At 42.3% G+C, this 19,324-nt stretch overlaps 1 protein-coding gene across 1 annotated transcript in view; it reads left to right on the plus strand.

The window, feature by feature from the left end:
• Ptp99A (Protein tyrosine phosphatase 99A) overlaps nt 1-19,324 on the plus strand; it is a 135,134-nt gene that overhangs the window by 88,595 nt on the left and 27,215 nt on the right. The window contains exons 3-4 of the mRNA XM_022848873.2: nt 8,517-8,804; nt 13,415-13,602. Of these exons, the coding sequence (XP_022704608.1) occupies nt 8,517-8,804; nt 13,415-13,602 (476 nt within the window). The remainder of the gene's footprint in view (nt 1-8,516; nt 8,805-13,414; nt 13,603-19,324) is intronic.

Below are 19,324 nucleotides of genomic sequence, written 5' to 3' on the forward strand. Positions count from 1 at the left end.
TTGTGCCGAGGCCCTGAAACTTTTCCGATTCTATTCCCCGTTTAGCTTTTGGCACAGCGACCATTGTTCTTTTTTCATTCTTTCTTTCGATTTCTTGATCCACGCTATTATAACGAATGGCCTTCATCTGCCTCTAGAGAGCCCGACCTCTTTGAGAGGGGTTTAGATTGCGTTTAATTCTAATTGCAAGGAAGTCGCGCGACCTCGTAGTCGGAATTGCCAAAACCAGTCGATGTTAATGTTTGTTCACTCAATACACTAGCTTAAGTTGCAGGAAAACCTCATTTAAGTTCGGAGCGAAGCATCTCGATTAGGCTCAGCGAATTGAGGAGGTTTTCGGTCTCGTAAATAAAAGAAATCCGTAAAGCGATCATTATGCATATAGTTCCGAAAAGAAATCCGGAACAGTAAGAAATAGACGTCAAAAGGGATGCTTGTTATAGTAAGGGACATTTATCAGATTGTCCTGCTAACCTCGTTTCTTTTATGCTGCTATCACAGTGGATATTTGATTTGACATCGTATTACCTGCAACGCTTGGGTCACACCATACACAACTATAATATAACCCATCTAATAAAATATCGCACGTACTATAGCTAATCGAAAAGCAATAGAAAATTTGACTGTTTGCGAATACACTTTGTAGACGCTCTAGCCGCATCTCAGGAACGTAAGGCACAAATATTCACATCTGGCACCGACCAGCGTCTCACTAGAGATCCCAATGGAAAGATAACGATGACGCGGACACGCGCCTGCGCGGAAACCACCCAGAGTATAAGACCACTTAAAATCGGTAGAATTGATGTCTAAAGAAATTTCGCTTGTGTAGTCAGTAAAAACATTTGCCTTACTTTTATGCCATATTGGCCGGATTCGGGCTTGCGAACAGTCCAAAAGTAATGCCCTTGAATGCAACACTGCTCGTCTCTTTTGGTAATTTAACTAACAAAGTAAAAGGTACCGATTCTACATTCTAACTCGAAACTAAATAGTGTACATGGATTATAACCTAAATGTCCAGTAAAGGATTATTCACTAGGGAATTACGCCTTCAAGTTAACGTTGTATATCTTTGACTGCCGCATTGGAAAGTCTTGCGCGACCTCGACGCCTTCTGAGTTGGCCAGGCCTGAGCTTGCCGTCGTGAGATTAGATAGTTCAATTAATTAAACGCCGTTTTTTAGGTATTACCAATGTCGAGAATAGCGCTATTGCTATCCGTGTAATAACGATCATCTTCATTGGCGATACCTCAGAACTGTCATTTTGCAACAGACTAGCAGTTTACTCTATTGTTATTTAATAAATAAAGCAAAATGTATATAGATGACCGGTAAACGCATTATGTGTAATGGTGGTTACCAAGCGAGACGCAGCGCCTCGATATTCGTTTTCGCTGTTTGAGTAGCGGAATTATTAATAACATTGGAATTAAGATTATGCTGATTAATGAATTTACTAACAGACGAAAAACGCATATTCTATAATGATTTTGGATGGCACACAGAAAAAGGCCTATCGATTGTCCGACCGGTCTAAACAGTCGTAGCCGCAACGGACTACAGGCCGCTTCGATAGTTTGTCTTATACACGTTGATTTTAGTCTACACCTTTTTTCTAACTAGGTACGCTTCTATAGTGGGTAAATGTTTCGAGTGTCATGTCTATCTTTAGCTTAATCAAGAATTTCTTCTACTGCCACTTTTACTGCTATTACTAACATCTTGCCGTTGACGTTTGATTTTAGCTCGTACATTAGTCATATATCTGGGGCCATTTCGGATCGTAGCTATGTATTTGTTCCCAACGGTCATAATCTGTTCATTTAGGAGAAACAGTTCCTTTAGCCTAGTGCTTTCGTGTTATGTATTGTAGATACAGTTGACTGAGCCAATATTCAATAAAAGCACAACATAAACTAAATTTGGAACGTGTCCTGACAATCATCCGTCTCAGTACCAGATAGTGTACACAATACGAAAGCGCGCACCTCGATTGTTGTATCCTATCTACCGAAACAAGCGGCCTATCCTAAAACATAATACAGACTAGTCAAGATACACTGTCATTATGTGTAATTAGAACGACTTCTATAGCAATGCTCAGTTGTGCCATCGGGCACAACAGAAAATGTGACTGTTCCTTTCGAACACTGTTGAACAGGACTCTTACGTACAATATGCCTTCCTTTATTTCAAAACTTCTTTCCACTTCGCCGCCAGCGACTTCCTCTTGTCGATTCCGCTAACGGTTAGATTCTTCAATGCCTACACTTGCACTATAGCAGAGTTCAGGTGATTCGGGGCCCAATTTTCTATAGCGGACAAGTCCTCGAGCATAATAGTATACTAGCATAGAACGGACGTACAAGCGCTTGCGTTTCATCCAAGCATAAGTCCTTTCAGAAGATTAGAAAAAATGCCATTATATAAAAAAGTATCACTATTATAAACCGATGTGAAGCAAAATGCTGTTGGGCAATTCTTTCGCCCGACAGTGTAAAGATGAACTACCTCGTTTGCAGCTGGACAAGGAAGGCCAACGAATATTAACTAACATTAAGATGATGCGCAGTCTGCTAAAATAATTTGGCCTGCGGTCTATCGAAATTACTGAAATTCACTTTTCAGACGACCCTGCTAACTGACCTTTATGTAAGGTTTCGAGCACTGAAGCTTCACGGATCACAGCAATCTTGGCTAACCGAATAACCGGTTACGGCCTATAGGTTGTGCCCAGTACAAGTATAATTCTACACTGACTACTTGAACGCAAGTAGGTCAGCAGTCAGCTTCTTCAGTACGTAACCCTAGAAACAAAAAAAAACCTACCTTAAAGGATTCATAGGAACGGGAAGAGGAAGCCATTCCTCGCTTCATTTGCTCTACTGCAATTAGGTCATGTATTAACTAGTTACACATGTCTAGGAATCCTAGTAGGTTTATCGGAGGCTGCTTGATGCAGGCAGATTCTTAGGCAACGCTAGATTATTATTACTACAACGAAGCACGGTTTTTGTTCTTTTTAGATGACAAAATAATGAATCTTAGAGAAAGACAAGCGAAAACGATGCAAACTAGTGGAGATGTTACCATCAGCAACACAATGGCGACCTTATTTTCAATTTCTCATTAATTCGTTGCTTACGGAAGCCCAGTTATGGCAACGATGAATCACCAGAAGACGTTCGTGGGAATTATGAGTAATGCAATGATCTTATCGTACATCAATTATTCCCATTTGGATATACGCACTGCCGGATTCGTATCGGCTTCTATTTAGGCGGATACACCATGCTTCACACGTTACTTTTATTAAATTGTTGAACGTCAGCTGCTATACTGTTTAGCTGTATATCGTAACATGTACGCTACAAACAGTTCTTCCTTTGCGGTTGTATGGGTAGTACATCTTTATCCGATAGCGTTCGGGGTCGCCGTCATAGCACTAGTGCTACTTGAAGGTCTGCGACTTCCGTTTTCCGTTTGGTCGGATAAGATACGTATTACGTCTTTTACTATCGCTGGTAAAAAATCACCGGATCAGTTCCTTTAGTCATTTTACTATCCGCTCGTTCGTCCATCGCCTACTTCTCTCGTTTATCAACTACTACTCACTGCATGCTTTCGATTTCTTCATTTAGCTGTTATTATAATACACGTCGACTAGAGTAGTGACTCATGCTACCGCCGTCAAATTGGCACAAAATGATAGTTGTATATACGTGCTGTTTTCATATAAACATTGCGCAGGAGTTCGCACTTCTAATACTGTTATTGCTCGAAAAATATTTATGTTGGCGTAGTACTAGGCGCTTTAGATGTATATATAGACTACGAACAGGGTTAGAGCATCGACTAAGCGATGACGACGTGCAGAAGACAAGTCTCATGCTTGAGGCCGTCGTCGCTCGTCTGTCCGCGGACAACATGAAGACTGCTTTACGGCCGGTTCCCTTATCCGACCTGCCGCAGCTGGACTACACAGCAATTGGCTTATAGATACTTCAGTTCGATTTTGCTATCCACGTCCGGGATTGACCCGTTTATCAGCCCCTGCGGGTACCGCTGTGGTGCTGTTAGAGTCGACAAAGCCGTGCTTTGGAACGATGCTTGAAGAGGCAGTATTTTGGAAAACTTTCCGATTGTGAGAACGCCGAGAGGCGGAATACTGCCTAACTACACCGGAGCGCGCACAGACTGCGCCAAAACCGGCAACCACATTTGAATGCGGGAGGGAACCAGGGAAAGTTTGGCCCGCGAAGTTCGAGGAAGGCATGAAGATCGAACGGACAATGCTGAGGCTTTATAGGAAGTTGCGGCCGCGTTACCATGGTCCATTTACTATCGTGGGTCGGATAGCTCCACATAGCTTTTGGGTTCCGACGTTTTTTGGCCGGCACCTGGCTATGAACGGAGAGTATTGACAGCAGTGCGCTGGAAAACATATTCCGGGAACATAGCCAAATGTAAAGATGCGTGCCGCAAATATTAATAAACATCATGATTCCTAAGTACATGCGGCCTAAGGCTGTATATAAAAAGCTGTTTGAACGCAGCTTGTCAGTAGCAGCATTGTTATTCAGAGCAAGATAGTCTATTCAAATACAAAGAGGTTCATGAGTAACATCACTTATTATGTGATAGTAAGAAGGCAGCAGCAAATCGTCTCTGATTAGATCTACACACACGTCCGCGTCTAAGCATAAGCACATGTTTGCACACAATGATACGAAACTGCGTAAAGCGCTCGCCATATAATGCGTAAGTGTGTAATGTAAATGTCGGCACCATAACAAGTACGTTGGACAAGCACAGTGCTCCTAATAGGTTTATCCAGGTCGATAACTACCAGAGATGGTATATACGCTTTTACCCAACTTGCTTGCCCTGCTGGACGGGTGCGTTCGCTCTCGTGAGAGTTCACTCAGCTCGCTCAAGCGGTACCTGCCTTGCTAAGTTTTAAATGTCAGTACGGTTAAATCTTAACGCTTGGTGGATATATATCTATATACTAGAGACGGTAGCTAAAAAACATTAGAATGCCCGAATAACAGTTTGTGGTAACTTTTCGCCATTTCTATCTTCAACGCCCCCTGAATCATCTACCATTCAGCTTCTCGTACCCCACCTCCATATGCAAGCTACACCTCTTGGTAAAGTTCCCTTTGGACCACGCATATTATAAGCTATACTTGGCGGAACTGGCTGTCACAACAGTAGTTGCAGAAAAACGCTCGTGTAGACGTGTGTTGGCTAACAATGAACAACTCCTTCATCACCATCAACACCCCAAAATGAGAGGGGACGTCGCTGCTAATCGAAACCGTTTGGGGAAGCTGTTGCCTCCCCTACCCGCGCTCAACACTACGTTCACGAATGCTTCCTTCGAATCAACTAGCTCCTAACTTATACACAGCCATACTGGCCTAGTTCTTCCATGAACCGATATCTAAAAACCCTTCTCGCTTAGAGATATTTAGCGAGAAAGATCGATGGCTAAAGAAGGGAATGAATGATTTCAATGAAAAGAAGTCACAGTCTGTGTAGAAAAAAACGCGCTGTAACTGCATGAAACTTTTTAGGTAGACAGCGTAGTTCAGAGAGACAATTCGAAAAGAAAGGGTTTTTCCGCTGGCCAGCTCGTGTGGTTCGCGTTTTTTCCTCATGCTAGCCAACTCAATTGCCCGCTCATTCAAGAGAATTATGCACTTCTCTAGCGGGGAAAGACAGAAGTATCGCTGCTGCTGCCGCTATTAGAACGAGTGGTCAAACAGTCCAACAACCGCTCCAGCATTCAACTGTATTGCAAGGTACAGCATCGATTGTAGCTGCAACAGCAATAGAGAGTAAGTCTTTACATGTTCTACTAGCGGCAGTATGGCTACCACTGATCGAAACAGCAGAGAACACTGGCCGTGGCTGGACCGCAACAAAAAGCCTAGATAAAGTCTCCGCGCACACCAGTTTCTTTCGGTCGTCACCGCCACCAGTTCCCCCTCATGAACAGCTCCCCGTGGGCAGACGCGCAGATTGTCGCCTAGCCAGCTACGATGCCACAGCTGAGGTGCGCAAGTAGCAGCAATAGCAGTCTGCTTGTGGAACACCCTCTCCGACGGATAATTTATGGGGAACGAAACACCCCTGACATCTGCTGGCTAATATAGCTTCTTTCATAGCCCCCGCTTATTACACAACAGCCAGTTCCTCTCCGAGGTTCACCTAAAGATTATCAGACGACAGCGGTGGCGGTGGTTGCGGGACCAGGGTACGGCACGATAGCACCCTGTTGGGCTCGTTATTTAGCAAATAATCCTTGCATTGCATAGTCATGGCTAGAGAATCCTTTCAAAAAAAACGAGCTGTATGTTTCTGTATACGATTTGGCAAAGAGGAGCAAGGAAATCGTTGTTTTTTCGCATCACAAAAGGGCAGAACTGTGCACGCCAAAGCCTTCGATCTACATGGCATCCCCACAGCCCACATAGGTCAGATATTCATGATATGGATTCGGGCACCAAGGGGCGAAAGTTGTGGACGCAGCTAACGAACAGGCTGCTTAGGAGAGGTATTGAGCAAGAGAAAACTACATGCCCTACGTCATTAAACAAGCAAGAAAAACAACAGAAGTAACGCATACGTGTTTGATTTTATTTGCAAATCAATAGCAGTAGGTAATTAACGAGTGAGCTATCATTTAAGAATACTTTTGGAGTGACACGTGGCTACATAATAAGATCCATTCAAGCGAGCTACTCCATTCTTTGTTGTACGGTGGCGCACGTTATACTATCCGTTCCAATCAAGTAAATCAAATTTTATTCAGTATTAGATCGTTTATTCGCATGTATCGTGAAGGAAATAAAGCCAGGATGCAAACACCTGGCGACACAGTGGATTATCAAACGATGCAATAACGGGCATAATGCGGCCTGCGGTGAATTTCGAACGACGATGTTATCCTCAACAACCGTTTAACATTCAATTTTTCTAGCGACGCCGTTGAGGCACGATTTCTGAAATAGGGGCACGATACGCCCCAATTGTTATGATCTACGATGATCAAATAGTACACGACAGTAGACTTGAAAGGTTACCCTCGTAAATCTCTCCACTATAAACTATAACGCCCTTGTGGCTGAAAACGAATCCGTCTTAGACGCCCTTACCGAATCTATTTATGCTCATTCGACATGGCAGTGCACTCTACATATATACACCTTGTTAGCTAGCCTTAGGCTGCCTCCTTTTTAGGGCCCAGTACTGACGTTGGAGCAGCCATAAAAATAGAGAATGCAATAACCAGCTATGCTAGAAGCGCTATCCAAATAAAGGGCTAGCTACGAAGTGTTGTAATCGATCCAAATCCCTATACGAACTTAATCTGCATAAACTAGGTGCATGCGTTGTTTGAAGTAGTAAGATAAAAAAAAATAAACAAATAACGCATCGCATACCAATGAATGAATGAATGAATGAATTTGGTTTATTATATCTATTGAGCGAATCAGTTAAATGAAACTTGGATCATTTATTCAATTTCGACGCTGCTTATACATATGTTTGAGAAATATCTCACTCAGACTTCATGCAATTTTGACCCATTTATAACCCCTTTGCATCCGTGGTACAAGTGCAATCCTGTGACATGTGCTCTTTGATGGCTGCGACAGCTTGTCGTAACACTTCAGTTATAATGGGCGCTAACGTACGCTGAGCATAGGCTGCCATGAATTGTAGTATAAACGTTTATAAAGCTAAAGGGACAAACATAAGGGGAATCACTCTAAAATCGAACTTAATATTGGAAAACAATTTTTATTTTGAAATAATAGTGATATTCCATGTATTCATACCATGCACGGACACCATTGTGAGCTCAAAACACGAGCCACACATCACCACCGGACAAAAACAACTAAAACTCATATTACAGAATATAAGTTACAGTAGGCATGAGTGCTTGGTCCAGCTGTAAAGGCAACAATATTCTGTGAGCAGATAGATTAATAATGCATGTATTCGTAATAGCTTTCTGCAACTCAATAATGCGATTTTGACCTATTTATAACCCCTTTGCATCTGTGGTACTAGTGCAATCCTGCGACATTTGCTCTTCGCTGAATGAAGCAGGGTTTACCGTTCCTTTTCTACGTTTCTTGATGTTTCCGCCAGGAACACGCAAACGAAAATGGGAGCTCTGCAAGATTCTCACTTTCACTATAAGGAAAATAAACTTTATAGGGAAGCAAAGTACTAAGACTGAACGGCCACTACCATGACGTCATGCCCTAGCGCGAATCGTCTCCCAAGATGAGCTTGCCACAAATTTGTTCATCGCCACCTGATTACGCTAATTGTCGGTAATACGGGGTAATTACAACTGATTGGCACACAGGAAAAGTATCGGCAAAGCACCGACATATGCGGACTATTATCACATAATCAAGCGTCCGATCGACGAGTTAGATAATGTACTGAGCTTGCTATTGTTTTTGTTCCATTTTTCAGGAACGCCCCTGGTCGGGTTTTTCTCCTCGCGCACGGTGGATCTATCATGGACCACGTCGCGTCATGCTCACCACTCGCCCATTCTCCATTACATCATCGAAATTCGGGTGGGCGAGCACGGAGAGTGGGATTCGCGGAATCGCGTCATGACTAAGGACAACGTGACCAGGCATCAATTGATTGGGCTACAGCCCTTCACTGTGTATTCCTTCCGGGTCCTCGCCGTCAACGCAATCGGAGCTTCAAAGCCGTCCAAAGAGAGTTACTATATGATCACATTGCGAGAAGGTAAGCAGCGACTAATCCACAGAAGCCACGTGCAAATCTGTCGCAAATAACCACTACCGCTGGCTTCGGTTGGTCGAGGCGCTTTGAGGGCAATTGAAGCTGACTAGAGCTTTACTTACTATAGATGTATAATGATTCGATGACCAAATTATCACGAGAGGGCGCCTTTTTTACTTGGTATTTGGAAAAGTCAAATTGTCGTGGCGTTTCTGGAATGCACGCTAGGACACTGAAATGGGTTAAACGTTCAACACGGGTTACTACCTTTAAGAAGGAGCATTGTCTTGTTTTCCAGAAGAAAATTCATATCCGCAACTTGTCAATTGTGATAAAACTCATTCTCTAAGCTAAAACAGTGAGGACGGATTTGCATTAGTCTTTTTACTTTCTCTTTTCTAACAAACATTTCATCATATGACTCGAAATGGATAGATACAAGGACACGCATAGAATTTGAACAGTAGCTTAAAGTTAGTCGTGGACGATTTGAGAAGGGCTGTTTGTTATACGTTGTCGATGCTCCGATAGTCGTTAAACAATTTGTCTTATATATTGAATGAAATGGAACAAGGTACCCACAGTTGTCTGTTTCTCTAGTAAGATAATAAAGCAAGTGACTGGTATTCATTTTCTTCAGTTTTTGATAGTCATACATACATATTTTTAAATGCTGGTTTCTCTGTGGTACCTTATTCTGAGAACTAAACATTTCGAAAATGTCGCTGCTTTCGTGTTTCAGTTGGGTTGAAATCCGTTAAGTTCGAACATTTTTACACTTTGAGCGAGCACCTAATCCTTGGGTACGATATGATAGATTAAAGACGTTCGACCAGTATCTATACAGGTACATATCCAATCAAAAGCTAGCAATTGCTCTCTGTTATACTATACATATGATAGTTAGCAATGCGCGGCACGTTTCTCTACTTCAGTATCGTTTGTTCGCTGCTGAGGGCTTTTAAGATGCACGTTATACGAATAGGCCATTATCTATTAGGTTGGCAGCGGCAGAATACACAATCACTTCAGTTCAAAACGTGCTTTATTAATGACGTAAATACCGCAAATATGTAAAAGGCAGTGATGTTTCACATCCGGCGGTCCACGATAATCAGTATTAGCGCAGAGGAATAACAGATGAGCATATGAAAATGACTAATAAAAGGGGAAGAGTGGGACAAATTAAAAAAAAAGTGGTAAATGAGCTGTTCAATTTTACGGCGTAGTTATAGCAGTTACAGCATAAAGGGGAAGGGAAGAGGTTTATCCTGAGGTGCTAAGGTTCATAAACAAATCCTGAATAATTAACTTGATGAGATTATTTCTTTTGAGACATGCAAAAGAGAATTTCAGGTTAGCTACAAAACTTATCCGTAATGGCGGTACGTTACAATAACCCTTGTTGTATATATAGCTTCGAGCAGCCTGGTATCAATTTTTAGAGGATACGTAAGCACCAGCGCAATATTTTTCCTCACATGTCTCTCTTCACTTATTTTACTAAACCGGTCTGGACCGTGTTGGCCGAACATTTTCTAGCAACAGCTAGTTCTAGGGTTTCGCATCGAGTGAAAGTTTCTTTGAAGAATGTAACGTATGCGTTTTAGTTAATATTGAAACCAGACACGGAAATAAAGCTCTTAGTCAATTAGGTTGCTGCTTTCGTAGTTATTCGCCATATCGTAGTTACGAATACCTACGCTCTAAGGAGCATCGATCCAAGTTAGTGAGACCTACTAATTACTTTTCTTCGGTACCTATCTCCTGTAATACGTCCTGCAAACCGTGTTGCTGAACCTTAGCCTTCGATACATGAATTTTTACTGCGAAAGAACTACAAACAGGTTAAACGGTAAGAACACACTGGGGGGAACGACGCTGAGGCTATCTGTTCCATGTTAAATGGTAGTGGCTCAAAAATGGTGGCCAAGAATTAAATCTAAGCATTGTTATTCGAAACACTCTTTGTATTTGAGGATTCATTATTAAATTTAAATAAAAGAATCACTTCTACCGAAATTTAGGAGCCTCCTAAGAAACCCAGGTGTCAGATTGACGTCGACTGTGGGTAACAATCTCAATATCAACATACGTACACGAACCTTGAAGTCGGCTCTCTCACGCCTTGAATCTCGTTCTTGGCTTATCTCTCTTAATTTGACCTATCTCCTCCGTACATTCGCTTTTCTCTTATTATATCGACTTTGCTTATCCTATTTAGAGTCTTACTTTTAAAGCAATGAGCTAAAAGGTAAAAAAAACTCAAAGGGTCTCAAGCCAGTTTCGAAGAGCCAATAAACAGTGAGTATTAGAGGGGCCACAAACAGTCATTAAAGCAGTTGATCATAAATGTTGGTGTGAATTCTCTGCTTGAGCTGAAGTGGTCGCACTTCAACGTCAGAAAGGCCTGGAACAGGCTTGAGTAAAATGGGATCAGGAGCTGCTCGAATGTGTTTCTTGCGATACCCACAGGCTATGTGAACACCTCCTGAGCCAGTTTGCCTCGTCTTTACCACTAGCAAACTGATTCGAAAAAGAACCATAAAACGTGAAACTTTAGTAGTGCCAAAGGGTCGACAAGTGATAGATCTCTCGTATGAGGTCCTTTGTATGTTGAAAACGTTCCTTCTATACTCCCCGCTTTTATGTTGGCAGTACTCCCAAAAACAAGTATAGCCAACCCAGACACCGCCTTCAGGTGATTGTTTAGGACATCGGAAGGTGACAGTGTTGCAACGTTAGCTTTGTCTGTTCAAACGAGTCGCGTAGCTAGTGGAAAGGCGGCGGATTTCCAATAGAGACTCGGGGTCTGTCTGCTGTTCGAATACGCAGAGCTAGTTAAAAGCTAGGGTCATGAGGGGCTTATGTGTAAATAGATATCAGATAAAAAAACAACTGTAAGGTGGAAGTTGCATCGGCACTCGATGCCTCTAGAAAAAGAGAGGAATAGGGAGCAATAGAGAGAAAGAGGTGTTTGTAAATTAATGATGTAATTTTGATATGTATATAACTTCATCCTCAGACTATTCGCTAATCAGACTAATAATGTTTGATCCATAAGTGCTTTTGTTCGGTAATTAGCTATCAATGCTAAGTACCTTGTCCTCTACCTCTATTGAAAAAGACTTCAAACTGGTCCTGATAGCCTGAAGAAATATAATCAACTCCAATAGCTTTTGTTGAAGCTTATGCTAAAGTTTCTGAGTTTATATATGCTGCTGAGTCACTAAGAAGTCTATTATCTATTATAAGTTGTGTTTTATCAAGAACCTGACATATATTCAATAATAAACTACTAGTATGAGTGTATTTACATACGCTTATGTGACAAATAAATGAAAGAAAGATCGAGTTCTTGATTACTTCCATTGATTATTAAAAGCCTGTACTGTAACCAGATTTAGTTACGCATTGTTAAGCTGCCTTGCGAAAAAATGACATTAAAAAAGATTTAACAGGGTGAACCACAAGAGGATAGCCATTTACGAAACCAGATCCGATTACTTTAGATTTCCACTTGCTATATTCACTACTTTTATACATGTGTGGTAAAATGAGGAGTCCTCTTTCCTGTATACAATGGAATCAGCATATATATATATATATGAATCGAATACATCGTTTTCTTACAGGACATTTGACCTGTCTTCTATAACCTTGAGTGACTAAACAACATTGAGTGGTGTTCGAGTTCAAAACCACTGACTTTAGAAAGCGGAAAGCGCTAGAAGCGTATAAAGTGATGGCTAGCTTATGTCTACGAGACAGACGTCTTAGATAGCCCGAATGAGTCATGCAATCACTACGGAAGGCCAGCCACCCCGTCAGGGAAGCCCCGCAATATGATTCTAGAGATGGCAACTCAATCAGCTCACCATTGGGGGTATACAGCGTCAACGAAAACAGCAACAAATTCTTTCGCCATTTATCGTTTTCAAAGATAATGCCTTTCTTAGGCATCCTACAGAATAGCAATTTCTGCGGGCTTCCCATCTTGTTTATTTCATTATTATTTGAATTGAGGAGAAACATGGTAGAACGACAGAAAATAGAACACATCTCATGTCAGCTTACCTGAAGTTTTTAAAATATCACGTATTATTGCATAACGCATGATATATTTGAAATATAGTATGTGTCTGTTGTGTATAATCATTATGTTAGTATTAATTTGTTCCTAAATGTCTATCGCGCCCATTAAAAACGTTTGAGAAAGCTCTGATTTAGCTGAGCTATTCCTCTTTTAGTTCGATAGATTTTCAAATGGACTATTCGCATAACGTTTTTTTTCTGATTACACGTTTTTTGCCGAATCTACCTGTGTGTGGAAGAGCAGTATCTATATTTAGGAACCGATATAGATGGAAATATGATTCTGATGTGTCCGCAAGATGTATTTGTTGTAACTGTTTGTTAGAAAAACGGTATTATCTATTTGTATCGTATTCCACAACGCGAAGATATGTGTGCTGAGACGGTTTCTTATGTTTATGTGCATAAGGATATAGGAAAGATTTCGTTATTTACGTAGATATGTAGAAATAAGACCTCATCTAATCTAGTTCATATACAAATTTGTTCTGTTTCCGTCCGGTGCCATCCTATAACAGTGCCCGAAGGGAAGCCCCACATCGTCTACGCACAGAACACTTCATCAACCTCTATTCGTATTCAATGGACTCCGCCGCCGAAAAACACGATTCATGGGGAATTCGAAGGATACCGAATCACCTACAAACAACGAGATCGACCAGACGACGAGGCTAGGGAAGTCGTCATACGAAATAGCCAAACAACGGTAAGTGATGAAATTAAAACAAGCATAGTAATCAAGATAAGAGCACAATGATAGCTGATTTACCTCATTCGACCTTTGTCCTAGCGCTTAAGGCAGGTACCACATTGCAGTTACGTTCTGCTTACAGTGCCTAATCAATTCTAGTTTTTCGCTTCTTATATACGTAAATGCTATGAATGACAAATCCAGGTATTGAAGTTGTTAAGACCTAAACAATAATAATGAACAAGTAAATCACATTTGATACGCTTTTAATAATAATAATCGACTATTGTCTGCTTGTAATTTACTAAATTAAAAAAAAATATTAATTTTCTTAGCAATATAGTGTATATGCTTTAATCTTGAAAAAGTACCAAACACGGATGGCAACCATAAAGCAGAAGATTCAGGAATGTTGGCCAAGATTAGGTTTCAGATATAGAGATGCACTCCCAGGTTACGCGTTACAGCGTTAAGCTCACACGTATTTCGTTACGAACCAACCACTGGTACAATCACCGAATGACAGAATCTGACACACAACAACTCGCAGCCGTAACAACACTCCGACAATGGTGGCATCTATAACATCAGATAGATGGAGCAGTTTGCGTTCCATTGTGGCTAGCTTGGCTTTGCAAGCGTTTTTTTTTAATATTCTATGTTCTGACGTTGTGTAGCGCTGTTCTGCTGCCGCTGTGATGCTATTTTCGGTTAGCGTTGCCTGCATCGCATATCTATTTGTATTCTATGAGCTGTTGCTTTGTCTATACGTTAGTCTGCCTGTCGTTCTCTATTCCATCGCTTCGTCTCTCTCACTTTCTGTCTCTCTCTCTTCCTGTCTCTTCCTCCACCGTTCGTCTGCCGAGCGTCGTCTGCTTTTACAACCAGATGTTACATTTGTACACAACGAAAGTTTCGCTCTGTAAAGTCTTCTGCTAGTGCTATGTTCTGCTGCGGGTCCTCCTCATCCTCTTGGTTTCGTGTTTTGTTGCTCTTGACCTCTTCGTTGGCTGCTGTGTATCCGCCGATTCGCTGCGATCGCTCCTCCGCTGTTCGTCGTTACCAGCATTCGCAATTTCGCTGGCTCTTCTTCTTTTGCTCACAGCAGCCGCGGCAGCAGCGCTAGAAGAAGGAATCAACCAGAACAGTGTAGAACAGCCCAGCGCTATACGGTATTGCCTGTATCGTTTGGCGCACGCGCGAACACCTCTGACTGCGTCGGACTCCAGTCGTTGGTGATGCCTGTGCGGCTGCTTTGTTGTTGTTGTACTTGTCGTTATCGGCGTTATCGTTGACATTGTTACTAGTGCCCACTGCCACTACTGTTGCTGATGGCCAACACAGGAAATCACAACGAACACAAAGCACAGAGCGCCGGAAAGCAGCAGCAGCAGCTGTTTCTTCTTCTTGACTACGGGGGCAGCAGCGACGCTTGCAACTGCAGCAATGCGGTTGCAGACGGATAACTACACTTTTATGTTCCACTGCGACTTATCTAGAGAGAAGGGATACGCATACAGACAGATCTGAATCTTCTTCGTGTACGCTGCATAAATCGTTGATCGTATTAGTTGACGCAGCTCACTCTTAGCCCGAAACGAAGTGCGTCTAGTTCGGAATTCGGACCTAGACCACCGTGTCTCCTCAAGCTTAATACGCAAACACGTCACCCACTGCGCTATCATGGCCGCATATAGACAGGTCTGTAGAAATGTGCACGGACCTCATAACACTTATTCCGCGCTCACGCACAGACAGACAGACAGTGGGTGAGTGACTGAGTGAGAGGAGTGCTGTTGCTATTGTGGTTGCTGTCGAGCTTGTAGCCACAACAGCTACCAGCGAATGCAGAGTGAGAAGGAGGCAGCCGGACCGAGCTGGCAAAGCAGAGCCTTGGAACCGAATGCGAAGCACCGCACTGTGCGGATAGAATACTCCGGGAGTAAAGCTAGTAGCAGCAGCAGCAGCAGCAGCAACGTCCGTCGTAGAGTTGTTGTTGCAGCGCAGCAACGGGTTCCGTAATAGTGAACAAGTAGTGGCAGTACTGGAGGAATGGTTGAGTAGTGGTAGACTGAAAAGGCAGGCAGGGGTCCGTCCGTAGGGTCGAACAACCGGCCCCAGCCGCCGTAGCTTGAATAGCAACAGCAGAATACCGTAACAGCAACGAAGTGTATTCGTCTATCTATGTATTTTATACAGTGCTACGAGACAGTTGACTATTGCCGTATTTGACCTCATTAGTGTTACAATTGTTGTTGTTTTTGTGCTAGCTGTAACAGCAGCTGTATACTTCGTCATCGTCACGACTGAAGTTGCAGTTTTCGAAGTTAGTTCGTTGTCGTTCGTTTGTACGCTCATTAGTTCAAACTGCCGTAGGGGCCTTAGAACAGTCGGACAAGCCGAGGTGAAGGGCTATTGTCGAGATCGAGGTGCTCAATCGCAGCTCTGAGACTACTGTTACTGTAGCGTCGTACATCGTACTTCAAAGTGTTGAGTAACTGGCAGCGATAGCACAAGCAAACGGAGAAGACGTTTATTGCCGACCGCATGAGATAGAAAAGTCTCAGTTGTGAGTGCTGAAATAATAGGAAGCAGTGTCGATTCGGTTATCGGTGGAATTCTATACAACTACTATATTGTACCGTATGCTAGCCCGTCTTGTTGTGGACAGGTCGTTGTACAAACGAATCAGTTGGATCAGAGGGTGGCACTGTACAGCAGAGCTCGTGTCTTCGACCAGCAGCGCTTTTAGCCTTTCAAATTTTTTCGGAGCTATTTCACGCCCGGTTAGAAGTTCAGCGGTCCAGATATATCAACATACATACTATCAGCAGCGCTGTGTTTGATCTTAAACTCGTCTGTATCCCACAGTGAGTCATCGTGGACTAGGCAGCTAAAATGGCGCGTCAACGAAACGAACACCATGTGTAAAATACACTTTAAATAAGGTTCGTCTATTTATTCTACTGACAAAGTTAACCGTTTTGCCAGTTAGTGCGCCTAAGATGTACTATTTGTTATTTTTTGATGTACTATTTGCTATTTGTTAATTTTTACCGAGTGGAAACGTATAATATCTTGTAAGTGCTCTGTGACATCAAGATCGAAGACAACGCCAGTTGTTGTTAATGATATTGTTTATTGTTATTTTGATTAGGTTACAGCCGTCATTGAGATTGCCACTACAGAGAAGATAGAGAGATTGGTCAGGTTATGCAATAGATATTATGCACTAACTGCGCAACGTACCGATACGCTGATATCTAAAGAGTTATGAATAGAAGCTATAGTAGAGATACCTTATGTAGTTAGCAACAACTCTCAAAAGGCCTTACGCAAACGTAACAACACCAATCTAGGCAAAGTTCTTCGTACAAGTACTATGATATGTGCCATTTTAATCGCTTATCGACGCCAAGGTATTTGATATTTTCGAATGCGTTGAAAGCAAACGCAACGTTTAATGTACCTTGTAATGATCGTGGAAGGTCCTCGTTTAATGAGATCACACACTAAGACAAAATATACGCACGTCAGATAACTCAACAACTGAATCTTAAAAGCCTTGTGATCAAATAGTGAAGCGATACTCTTGAAGTTAGCTCGAAACATGAACTGCAGTCGATATCCACCACATGCTAGACTTTGATACGGACCAACTTTAAAGTTTCACTGTTGAGAAACAAAAGCCGTAAAATTAGTAACGATCGAAAGTGGAAACTCGACCGAACTTTGTACCGTATATATGCATTTCTTTTGGAACAGCACATTTTTCGTGTAGTTTAGGCAAAGCAAGGAAAAGAAACTCGTCGTATTTAGTTCCTTCCGTTTTCTGTCAATTGAAAGTCTGTCAAATCAAAGAAGTTTTGAAGAAAACCATTCAGCAGGGTGATACAAAGAGCTGTTTGTCTCACCCTTCAAGTTACCCACTCGCGATATCTGTACCAGTTATTAGCCGAGGTCGTGCTGGTTGAAACGTCTGGATTCATACGATAGGCATATTTGGAACAGCTGTTCACGTACTAGGTGCTGGTAGAAGACGAGGTTATGGCATTTACGAACTGTGCCTTTAATCATCGCCAAATGCGGTGTTTTCTCGATGAGCGCACGCTGTAAAATGCGACTTTACCAGGGGCGGCTGCAGGGGCCCTAACTCAAAGGATGAGTGTGTTTGAATTCTTTCCTTGTCGCAAAAAGATGCTGGCCAGCAATATTGGCTTTTATGCGTGTCGTTCAAGCGCCCAGTCTTTTCGAAGGCTTTAAAGCGAGTGGGTTTAAGAATACCAATAGCTTCGAAAGAAATTATTTGCCATCGTTACGCCAGTACAGTTTTTTTTTCAAATTAGAGTCGCCTGCCGATATCACTCTTCAACAATGATAATTATAGCATGCTAGTTTTGCAAGTCCAAGTGTTCAAATAATCACCCCGTACGATTACGACGTTGATTTTACAGTGTTAAGAAAGCTCGCTTTTTCTCTATCTTAACGACATTTTGTAAAATACAGAACTAGAGTTTAGCGAAAGTTTTCCGTTATTCAATTATCCTGTCATTCGGTGTCATTGATGCTCTTGGGTCTTCCAACGAATACGCTAAGCCCTGTGATGTGTATTTAGCTATAATGAGTGATGATTGCTATATTTCTTCTATGGGAAAGCCGCAACTATACGATTTTTCTAAATAGAACACAGCCGTAAACAGATATGAACGGCACATTTGACATATGTTTAACGACAGTCAGTGTAAAAGGATATCGCTCGTACTTGTTCTATGTAAGTGCAGACGGTTCTGCGAATACAAACAGGTATGTCTTGTCATATACAACCGCAACGTCTAAACTCTAGTGATGCAAGGTGGAACGGTCTTTATGTTTGGTCAGACTCATTGGACATTTTGTTACGGAGCTAATACGAGTCCTCGTTGCACGGCTTTTTCGCGTAAGCACACACGAGATCGCTGCCGGCCCGTTGATCAAACCGGTTATACTGTAACCGTGTTGTCTAAGATGTACCCGAGAAACAGAAAAAGAGGGGGAAAAGGAGATAGGGGAGGTCAAGATTGAAACCGTAGAATTCTTGCGTTGTGGAGATCGACAGCATTCATGACATCAGTAAATTAAACAGACGACGATAACAAACAACGCTGGTTTGTCCAACATCGGTGGCAGCAGCGGCTGCAGCAGTAGGAACAGATTTTCACCACAGACGGTAAACGCAAGAAATCGTTGTCGCTTGCGCTGCCGAGTAGCCCAGAAGCGACAGGGTTGATCGGTTCCCGTGGCGGCAACGATGTGCTTGCTTGTGAGATACAGCTAGACGCTTTCGGCAACGGCGTTTGGGACGACGGGAAGGATGGACCGACGTCTGAAAACAACGGCGTCGGCTGGAGCATTTTATGAGACTAGAGTATTTCGTTTTTTTATATAGCGATTGGGCGCAAAATCTTTAATCTATGACCCGTGTTGGCTATGGGGCGCATTCACAGTGCATAGACAGACGTTTACATGAAATTTGAGATAAATTAACCCTAGTTTAATTACGGAAATCAGCGTACATGAAAGTTTGTTGAGTTAATCCATCTGTTTTGATTCATCACTGTATAACTTAGGCTTGTCAGTTCACTGCGCCACAAAGTGAATGGGTTTCTATTGTTAAGATTTGCGAGCTTAAGCCGAACCCAGTCTGAGGTGAATGCTTTCAGCGGATGACATGTTGATTCGATAGGATTGCATTCAATTG

Source organism: Varroa jacobsoni, unplaced genomic scaffold, assembly GCF_002532875.2.
Source record: "Varroa jacobsoni isolate VJ856 unplaced genomic scaffold, vjacob_1.0 scaffold_1381, whole genome shotgun sequence".
NCBI lineage: Eukaryota > Metazoa > Arthropoda > Arachnida > Mesostigmata > Varroidae > Varroa > Varroa jacobsoni.